This window comes from Nematolebias whitei, chromosome 16 (assembly GCF_014905685.2).
Source record: "Nematolebias whitei isolate Nwh7 chromosome 16, NemWhi1, whole genome shotgun sequence".
In the NCBI taxonomy this organism is placed as follows: domain Eukaryota; kingdom Metazoa; phylum Chordata; class Actinopteri; order Cyprinodontiformes; family Rivulidae; genus Nematolebias; species Nematolebias whitei.
Genome location: NC_056513.1, coordinates 28,574,151 through 28,585,163, shown reverse-complemented (window position 1 = coordinate 28,585,163; position 11,013 = coordinate 28,574,151). Strand labels below are relative to the sequence as shown.

The 11,013-nt window shown below is 38.9% G+C and overlaps 1 protein-coding gene across 1 annotated transcript in view; it reads right to left on the bottom strand.

Annotated features, from left to right (window-relative positions):
- Positions 1-10,476, bottom strand: part of nr3c2 (nuclear receptor subfamily 3, group C, member 2) — a 182,747-nt gene extending 172,271 nt beyond the window's left edge. The window contains exons 1-2 of the mRNA XM_037689957.1: positions 10,313-10,476; positions 6,362-8,185 (exon numbers count right to left, since the gene is read on the bottom strand). Of these exons, the coding sequence (XP_037545885.1) occupies positions 6,362-8,166 (1,805 nt within the window). The 5' untranslated portion in view covers positions 8,167-8,185; positions 10,313-10,476. The remainder of the gene's footprint in view (positions 1-6,361; positions 8,186-10,312) is intronic.
- Positions 10,477-11,013: the final 537 nt, after the last annotated feature.

Sequence of the window (11,013 nt, the reverse complement as noted above, 5' to 3'; positions counted from 1 at the left end):
TAATGTTCAGAGGACCAGATTGAACTTTTTTGGATTTTCTAATGAGTTATAAGTATCATTATAGACTTTGTATGTTGTTTGTTGTTGTGGTTTCTTTGTTTTGTCTTGGTTTTTTTTGTTTTTTTTCTTTCTGCAGGTCTAGAGTCAGACTTCAATGATGTTGATCTGTGTTCTCTTTATCCCTCTCTCTCTCCTCTATTCCTATCTCCTTCTTTACCTTTTAATCCTTCTCTCACTTTTCTGCTTTGTTATCTTCTTTGTTTTTCATCCCCATGTCCATTACATCTGAAACAAACCCAAAGCAAATTCTAATAAAATTTTATTTGTATATCAAGTGGAGCATTAAGGCCAGCCATAATGCTCTGCTTGTGAAAGTAAATCTGTTGGGCATCACTTTAACACTCAGACAATAATTCTAAGTGTCACAATGCCGAACAGGACAAGGGAAGAAAAAAAAAAGGTGTCTGAATACAAAGCCACACAGGACTTCAGCTTTTTTGCTGCAGTAGCAAAAGGTGATAAAGATATTCCTCATAAAACCAGGTGGAGTGGCTTTCAGTGAACCCTCAAGATACTAAATAGTCATAATATTGATTTAGTGTTATGATTTGGTAAAAGGTAAGATACATGTTGATTAAATCAAATTACTTGTAGTTGCAAATCACTTCCTGGGCGATTCCATATGAGAAATGTATGTTTTTCTGTCTAAATTTCTATCTAACATAATGTATTCCTAAGCTGTAAAAATGGTGATAGAAGCTGTATGTCACTCTTACAGCACGTCTCACCACTGTCCTGCTGTCCTCATACATGTCTTGTATCAGTCTAACATACTTCTCTGCGACTTCAGGTTTTCCCACACCTCCTCCCTCGGCACCCTGTCAGATGCTGTTTCTAAATCCACAAAGACACAATTAAGTTCTTTCTGACCCTCTCTGTACTTCTCCATCAGCACCCTCAAAGCAAAGATGGCATCTGTGGTGCTCTTTCTTGGCATGAAACAATACTGCTGCTCACAGTCACCTCTCGTCTGAGTCTAGCTTCCACAATTCTTTAACAAATTTTCATTGTGGCTCATCAGTTTAATTCCCCTGTAGTTGTCACAACTCTATACATCACCCTTGTTCTTAAAAATTAGCACCAGCACACATTTCCATTAATCAGACGTTTTCTCACTTCCAAAAAATATCACTAAATAATCAAGTTATAAACCTCACATATGTCCTCAACTTTTTCTTCTCTCCATCCTTTTACATCCATAAACTGAATTACTTTCATGTGCACTTATGTTTAATGTGCTTTTTAACCATTTATCCATAGGAAACACCTGTCAATAAGCTAAATTAAAAAATATATATATTTCTGCTTTATACAACGTTTGTTATTTGCATATAATCCTATAGTTTTTTTTTATGCAAGTGTAAATAGCAGCAGCAGCAGCTAGCTGTAGCACTCTTCTGCTGTAATAACCCAGTATGTAAAAGTAATGTTGGCATTAAAGTTTATGAATTAGCATATGCATACACTTTATTAATTTTTTTAACTGGAGTTGTTCCGCTCATTAGATAGCCCAGAGTTAAACTGCAAATGAATCCAAATGAATCATTTCTCCAAAACTGAGAACCTCCTCACTTAATTACAACTAAATATGAAAAAAAATCTCTGTAATGCCACTTTCACTGGTGATATGTGACTTAGCTGTGCTGCTGATTATCCATGCTGCTGATCTCATGCTACTGATCATCTCATGCTGCCCATCTACTTACTACAGACTCATGTTCGGGCTGCTGTTTAATATACCGCATTATTTTTACATTATTAGTGTTTAGTATATGTCTTAGATCCTTATATACAGTTTCTTTTGATACTTTATATTTTTGCTATTTTTGGGTGTAACTGGGACCCTGAGTACATAACTTCGTTCCACCACATGTACCACATGTGATGTGAATGACAATAAAAATACTTGAACTTGAAATATTTGGCAGTTCACATTAAAAAAAAGAGCATTATTAAAAGACATGCATTCAACACGAAGCACCATCTTTGCCACAATGTCGTGTCTCCTGGACAAATCCAGTCATTTCTTAGCTCCTTCACTGGTAACATCTTTCTAACAACCCAAAAAAGCAGCTGTCCGCTTATTGTCACAAATCTATAATGCATTCGGAGCCCCTGTGCATGCCTGTTGTTGGGATTTAATTGGATATTAGTATCCAGCAGTGTCTGAATTAATCAAATCATTTCCATCCATTAATTTAGTGGAGGAACATACAATTAAAGCCTTATTAGTAATCTCACGAGAGAATGCCTTTTCATCCCTCTGCAGAACATTGAGCTTTGGCTAAAGTCCAGTGTGAAGCATTTATCTCACTCAAAACTGCAGCTTGTTCATGTTTGATTGAATCAATAAAAGCAACACAAAATGAAAAAAAATTATAACGAACATTGCTTATATCAGTTTTAGATTTTGCCATCTATAGGATTAGGTAATTTTAGGATCAGAAAACAATAACATCACAGAAAAAAATAAAATAAAACAACTATAAAGACCTAGAATCCCTTGAAGGAATGCATATCAGCTGTGGATTTTCATGCCAGAGATTTAGACTAAAATGTTATGTTGAGAAATTAAATACCGAGCTGTAGCTGTTTTGACCAAACCCCCCAAATCACATTATACCCACACTCATATGACATCACAAGATGTCAGTGTGTGTTGGGAATGAATCTCAGCTACAACCACATCAAATTTTAGCTCAATATCTGAAAAACAGACTGAGTTAAAGCCATATTTGTGTTGGGTAAGATCAAATAGCTGTGACAGATATCTAAAATTAAACCAACCAAAAAAAAAAAAAAAAGAAGAATTAAACCAACTCCAAAAGTTATGTATATTTAATCCAATGATAATTTTCTGAACATTTCATTAAAAATGTATTGATTCATAACATATGTTGCTAACAGACAAACAGGGTTGACTCAAACAGTTGAAGCTAAAGTTTTTAGCAAATAACTCATGTAATGAGTATCATTTGGTCTGTGTGTTGTGGATAACGCTCAACTATAGTCACGCCAAATATTAGACCAATATACATTCAATTGATAGAACTATTTTTGTGTTTTCTAAGGCCAGTTGTTAATGGTGGCCATCTTAAATTGGCTTAGCTTCGAAAGTTGATTGGTTGTATTTGTACATCCAATGATTATATCATGAAAGTTTAATTAAAGTCATCCATTGGTTCATGATATATTTTAATAACAGAGAGAACGCGCACACACATGCAGGCACACACACATATACAGGCAAACACATTATTGTCTTAATGTCTTCACCTGAGGATGATGGGGGATAAAAGCCGATGGGTAAAAAGAAATTTAATATTATGGTAAGCAAGTATAAATTAAATCTCTAAACTTAATGGTTTTTCTTTTGAAATAATTTTCACATTGTCCAATAAAGAATGATACAATCTTTTTTGTGTTGAATATTGCTCTACAGAAAAATTACCGGAGTTAATTAAAAATATAACAAATTAAAGAAAATTCATCAACTACATTTCTACTAAAAACACACTATGCTTTTAGAATCACATCTAAATCAAGCATAACATTTAAAGAATAATTTTACCTCTTTTTTTGTGAGTATAAATGTTGTAAGCATTTTGTGTAAATTAACTGATATTTCTTAGGAGAGGAGTGTGTTAATTAAAACATTTGAAGACAGAGCCATATTGTGAGGAAACAAATGAGTCAGGGGATTTAAAACTCTCATTCCCGAACAATCTTGCCTGTAAGAGATAAGGCCAGGCCGTCGTATAAACCAAAGCTGAGCAGTAGCCCACATGTTCCTATGTTCTTTCAGACTGCAGGTTTACTAGTGGTTCCTAGAGTTTCCAAAAGTAGAACGAGAGGCAGATCTTTCAGTTATCAGGCTCGTCTCTTGTGGAACCAACTTCCAGTTTCTGTCCGTGAGGCTGACACATTGTCAACTTGATTTTCCTTTTTGATAAATCCTATAGTTAGGGTTGGCTTGGGTTTCTTGAGCTATCCCTTAGTTGTGCTGCTATAGGTTTAGACTGCTGGAGCACAAATTGACCACATTTCCTCACTCTGCTGCTGTCTACTTGCTATCCTCTTCCTGTTATGTATTTCTACCTGTTTTGTATTTGTAATTATTTCTATCCTTAACTTGTTGTTGTTTTGTCTTTCTTCCAATAGAGGGTACACCTAGACCTGTCATTCTATGTTTGTCTGTTTCTACTTCCTGTTCCTCTCAAACCCCAGCCGGTCAAAGCAGATGACTGCTTGTCCTGAGCCCGGTTCTGTATGTTTCTTCCTGCTAAAAGGGAGTTTTTCCTCCCCACTGTTGCCTTTGTGCTTGCTCAGGATGGGAGACTGTGACAAAGTGAAGATTCAATGCAATCTGCCGGCTTCCTTAGATAAATAACTTCTACTAATTGGTCTAAAAAAAGTTAAATCTGGTCCTCTGGACATTCAAAAAACAAAACACACACACACAAAAAAAAAAGAAAAAAGAAACGTTTCGTCTTTCATCCGAAAGACTTCTTCATTCTGAGGTGCTGCATTCAGCTCAGTCTTATTAATAGCACCTTCTCGTAGTGGATCAACCAGTTTGCTGCTGACAACCAAAACCAGCTGCTGAAGACTGAGTTGAACACTGCACCTCAGACTGAAGAAGTCTTTCGGATGAAAGACAAAACGTTTCTACTTAGTTCGTTTGCTTGTTTGTTTGTTTTGTTGGTTTTTTGAATGTCCAGAGGACCAGACTTAACTTTTTTAGATTTTTCTACCTGGATTATTGAGCATGCATCAGGATATTCTACTAATTGGCTTTTTATGTATGTGAATGTTTTTGTACAGTGTCTTGAGATGACTTCTGTTGTGATTTGGCGCTATATAAAAAAAAAACTGAATTAAATATTTTCAAATGTGTTGATGAATCATATCAAGACTTTTTAACTAAGATGAGCTGTCAGCAGTGATGTGAGAAGTCTCTTTAAAAGTAACCACTAAAAAAATTGCATTGCACTTGAAATATACCTGAATTTATATATATATAGTGTCTGTGTGTGTATATTTTGTTTGTCTGCCTCCCTGCCTTGCTTCCACACAGCCCACCTCTTCCTGTCATCCTGTCTGACATTAGGGCTAAGCTAGATCTCATTAGGACCAAGGTGGCAGTGATCCCGTCAACATCGCTTTGGCTCCTGCCATATGGGTTGCTTCCAAGGTAACAGGGCTGTATCAGTCTCCACAGAGCTGCAAGCCTTGTTATAGCACATGCACAAACACACAGACAGAGGAACTACTCTCTAGACAAGTGTGCACCGTAAAGCTGAATAAACACGTCAAACTGAGAGGATAGAAAAATCATGATAAGATGAAATGCTGTATAAATAAACTCAGACACAGATAAATAGGAGCAGGTACTCTTTGGTGCTAATACATGTTTGGGATGGAAAATGGAACAAATGAATGTATACCAGTTGTTAGTATGGGAGTTTATAAATATGTTTTATGTTATAATAAAATGTTGTGTTACATAGTACAATAAACTCAAAACAATAATTATTTAAGGACTAGCATTCCATACAGGAATAATTGCCCTTTCTTGCCAGAGATTTCATTCATTTTGTCAATGACATTACGCATAATCCTACGCAAAATAGGAAGATCTCATGAGATGTGGTAGAGCTGAAAGAATATAATGTGGCTGACAATCGGCTACAAACACACACACTTTAGCTCAATATATGTAAAACTGTTTGTGCTTTTTGTATTGACTAAGATTGATTAGCTCTGGTAGCTGTTTTAAATTAGGTTGACTTCTGATGGTAATGAATTGTAGATATACATCCAAAGATTGCTTTCTGGGAGTGTCCTTATATCCAGTGGTTTATGAAGTATATTGCCAAAAAATAAACTTTATTCCAATAGTTGAAGATGAAGTTTGAAACAAAGATATTACACTATTAATTAGAATTCCGTAAAAGTTAGGGGTTGGCCTTAGTAAGAGCTACAAAATGTAGGTAAATATTTGTCGAACTGACAAACATGTCGCCATGTTTGTGTTTGCTAGGATCCCTTTGATATGGTGCAATCTTGAGTTGTCTCCAAAAGTTATTCAGTTATAGATGTAAATCCATAGATTACCTACCGAAACTTTTCATTAAAACCTATTCAATGATTTATAAGATATCTTGCTAAAGGTGCTGACGAAAGCACAGACCCAAGCACACGAAAACACATAGGCAAAGACATAATCACTCCACTTTCGCCTTTTGCCAAGAGTCATAGACTAAATATGCATGCATAGTCATGTGTTCTTCCTTCTTACCTGGACATGCTGTCAGCAATGCAGTTCAGGCTCGAGTATCCCTCCCCTCTGCCTGACAGAGATCCCTGCGACATGCCTGGTCGAGATTTCCATGACTCCATTAATGCTGTTACAGGTGAAATTAGATTCAACAATGGGTTGGACTGGTCCCTCACATCATGCCGCGTGAATGACATTGTTCCCTGCGCTCCAATCTGGTAATGGAATGAGTGTCCTCCGGAATTAACTCCGACAATGGCAGACGTAGACATGCCGTTATTCTCTTGGTAATAGCCGTCATCAGTGGACTCCTGCTTAACCCCTTTAGACATGACGTTGTTGGAGAACACGTCTGCTTCATAGCTCCCATTCACAGAAGACACAGGGGGTCCTAAGATCCCAGAAAGACTGTATTCATCAATGTTGTTTCTCAGGGACAAATATGTGGTTTCAGATGCGGGAAAGAGGCCAAGAGATGGCGACTGTTCACTGTAGGACTGCTGGTTCATACATCCCTCACTTTCGTTTGGCTCTGTCTTGATCTGTGTGATAAAAGGTGTGCTGCTCATGTCACATTTGGAGCTACCTAAACACATGCTCTTGAAGTCAGTCCCAGGCTCATTCTTAATGTACTTAACCATACCCATCTGGTCCAAACCAATGCTAAACCCCTCCCTATCTGTCATCTCTACTTTAGGGAACTCAAAGTTCTTGAAATCTGTGTCTCTGGTCACCCCTGTCGTTTCTGGGCTGTTAGAGTCATTCTGAACTAATCCTAGTCCTCCAGCAGGACTGGACACAGGAAACCCAGTAGAAGAGTGGTTCTGAGGGCTAGTAACAGGCATAGCCCCCCCTGTGATTGGACTAGAAATAGAGGGTCTTACTGTATTACTATTATTGGTAGTACCAGTACAGCTGCCACCAGGGCTTGAAACAGAAGACCTGATGTTACACGTAGTGCTACAGGATGGAGGGGATCTCACACTGCTCATACTCTGTGGGCTGGACATGGGGGACCTCATTATATTAAGGGGACTGGCGAGTAGTGGTGAGCCAACGGTGCTTGATTCCACAGGGCTACATGTGGCTGAATTCCTGCGCTTGATGTTGGCTAGAGTTGCAGCACATAAAGTCTGGCTTGCAGGACTACTGACGGATGAGCATAGTGGCCCAAAGCATGTAGAAGGGCTAGTGGTAGATGACACCATGTTGTTACTCCCTCCAGGGCTGGAAATGCAGCTGGAGGACCTAGGACTGCAGGACAGGGAGGAAGCAAGCATAGATGCTGAGCTAACTGGAGTCCCAGTGCTGCATTCTCTGGGGGTGAGGCCAGTTTGCTGGAACGCAACCAGCTTTAACTTAGGGCTCTTTGTGGAGCCACACTGGTTTTCTTTAAGAGGTCTTCCACAAACTGGATAAAGCTTTCCCGGGCTTGTGCTCCCTCCGTGTTGGCTAAAAGCAAAATCCGCCTCCCTGGCAGCATTCATATACAAGCCCATAGACTCAGCCACAGTCTTGGAAAGCTCCTTGGAGTCCATTTCCTGCTTGTGACCGAGCAGGGAGTTGTTGAAGTGCGGGAGAACAAATGGTTGGTCCTGGCTGAATTGAAGCATTGGCTGCTCCTGCTTCTTCGTGTTATTGTGTTTGCTGTCGGCAGCCGGGCTTCCAACAGGGCGGCTGACACTGACCATGTCCATTAGGATATCACTGCTTGTCAGACCTGAATCCTCTGTGCTGCAGCAGTACTCCATACTGCCTGGGGCTTGAGACCATTTATTCTCAGAATCATCTCCATCCAAGAAACTTTGGTACTCTTTGGTCTCCATTGCTAACTTATTGATTCATCTAGAAAAGAAAGAAACAAAAAGGTGCAGACCAAATCAGACTAAATTACTCATCTATCAACGACTAATATTGGCTAGTTCTGCAGGTAAACATTTGTTTTTTACCGAGCTCCTTTGGGTTCATGAGAAATCAAGTTTGAGGTCATGAGAACCCATTCCTTAAGTTTAGGACACCGTGTGCACAGATCACCATAATAACATTGGTGTTTATGTGCAGCAGATGCTGTGTCTAGTTTGGTTTTCAGTGTGAACATGGAAGCATAAAAATGCAACACCTAAAGTGAGATGAGGGTTTAGGAATTAGGGTTTAGGTACAAATTACAAAATCAGGCTGTATTTTCAAACACATCTTTAGGATTGTGTGGTTTTTTATTTTTCCTTCTTCTAAATCAGATCAGATATTTTATGAATCAGGTAGGTTTATTTCCTTTCAAACTAACAGTTAAATTAACAAAACATCAGGTGCCTCTGGGAATCAATTTTATTTTATTTATTTATTTTCAGAAATAAACATCTCAAAGAGGACACCCTTCATGAAGTCTAGTAGTGACTGTAGTTTTCATTTAGTATTTTCAGCCATAAAATATAAAAAAAACAATGTATCAGAAAGTAATTAATTTACTTTTTTATTGTTTACCATTTATTCTTATGAGAGTGTCTTTTGTTATGTTTCATTTTTTTAACAGCTCCTAAACATGAGTTTGACTTGCTTTGGTTATAATGAATCTATTGTGTGATTTTCTACAGCTCCCAATGTTTGAAATTTTAGTGTTGAATGACTTGTTTAGTAGTTAGTTAAACTAAAAAACAATAATGTGTCCAACATTTCAATGTTACTGAACGCAAATGATGAAGTAATGATGATGTATTGATGGTGTCTGATAGTAAACCTGCATGTACAAATCAACAAAAAAACTCATTACTTATAACTTATTAACATAACTCATAACTTATTGTGACCTCAAAATTGATTTGAACTATTACCCATGGGGGAATTTGTAGGTGCTACTGTTTATAGAAGCTCAAGAATAAACAGTTCAAATAAACTTATACCCTAAAGAAGTCAAGTGGTAGGCAAAGGTATTATATACACATTACACATATTTCATTTGCAGCCCCCAAATAAAGGCAGGAATTCAGTGCTATGCAGAAAAGATACTACATCTAAAATAGTTTTAAGTACTATTCAGGTTTCAGTGTTTCCTCTTCAGCATTCACAACTCTTCATCGCTGCATAAAAGTGCAGTTGCGTTGCAAGGGTTAATTAGTCTGCGTGACGTCACCAACCCCCCCTCCCTTTTTAGATTCCCTCCTCAGCTGCACCTCTATTGGACGGTCGAGTCAGAGCTCCATCATCTTCATCAGGCCTTCCAGGGATTGGACAGAAAGCTGTCACTCAATAGTTGGAGCTCTCGCGACCACAACAGAGCTGCGACACAACTTGAGCTGTAGTTTGGAGCAACAAGACGGCATTCATAACCAAAGAACCAAAAATAAATAAATAAAACATAAGACACTGCAACATTAATGCTAGGATTGCATGTTTCTCTGCAGACCTTAAATTTAAAATATTTGATGAGGTAAAGTTCGTCCTGGATGCAAAATTCCCCTGCCTGTTTGGTAAACATCCGCCCTCATTTTGATCTTTTTAGGCTTTCATATTTATGCACATATAAAACACTTAATTACAAAACAAGTATGATGAAAATATTCTAAAACCAAACATCCTCATCAGCATGCGGGACTTTCAGCACGTCTTTATTTTGATGGCAGGCATAAATAAATCAAAACAAAATATTGTGCGTTTTATTTTTGCAGCTGAAGCTGTGTTTGCAGAGTTTAGAAAAAAGGAATGCCTCCAGGGAGAAATATGATGTATTTAACTAATAGCAGCGACTCTAAACTGTTAAATGCACAAAAGCAAAAAACAAATAAAAAGTGTTTTATAATGACTAAAAGGTCGTTTTCAACTTCTTGCTGAGTTGTATTGTGCAGCAGAAAGAGAGGCTAAACTTATTCAGATTCCCGACAGGAGATATTTATTCATCCCAGAGAGTTCACGCGCAGAATCAGCTCCCTGAAATGAAAACCTGCAGATAAACGGACACGGAGCCGCGTCCTTCCTTACCTTAATTACGACATTGAGAGTTGTCAGGTGGCTCTGCGCCTGTCTGTGTTGCTGGGCAGCGATAATCCACGAGAGGAGCAAGACGCGCGCAGCAAAGTGGAGCGGCCGTCAACAAACAGCGCGCTCCGTCAAACACATAGTTGTCAGTTTGACAGCTGGAAGTCTACTGCGTGTTATCAGTAGTAATCCTCCACAGCGAGCTGCACGCGCGCGCGCGCACACACGGACAGGACGAATCACAGCGATGGGTCGCGCGACACCATAATCTTGCATTGCTGTTGTTATTATTGTCACTTTCTGGCTGTAATTCTTCGTAGACTAACAATTGTGTGAGCTTGTGCATTTAATCAAAAATAAAGACGTAACAGAAAAAGTCCTGAAAAAAAATAAATAAATCCGAAGAGTAGGTCGGACTTGCAGTCAGAGTGACGTCATTCCGTGAACTTGGACCCTCCTACCGTAACGGGTGAGGTGGGAGGGAGGGAGAGGGAGGGGCTCACAGCGCAGGTAAGACACAAGCACTGAGCGCACTGGAAATATGGCACTGTGACTGCACTGTCTGGAGATACATGTGATGGACTGGACACACGTCCAGGGTGTAGACCGCCCCTCGCACAGTGACCGCTGGACATGGGCACCGGCGACCCCTGTGACCCAAAGTGGAACAAGCGGGTAAAGATAATGGATGGATGGATGGATGG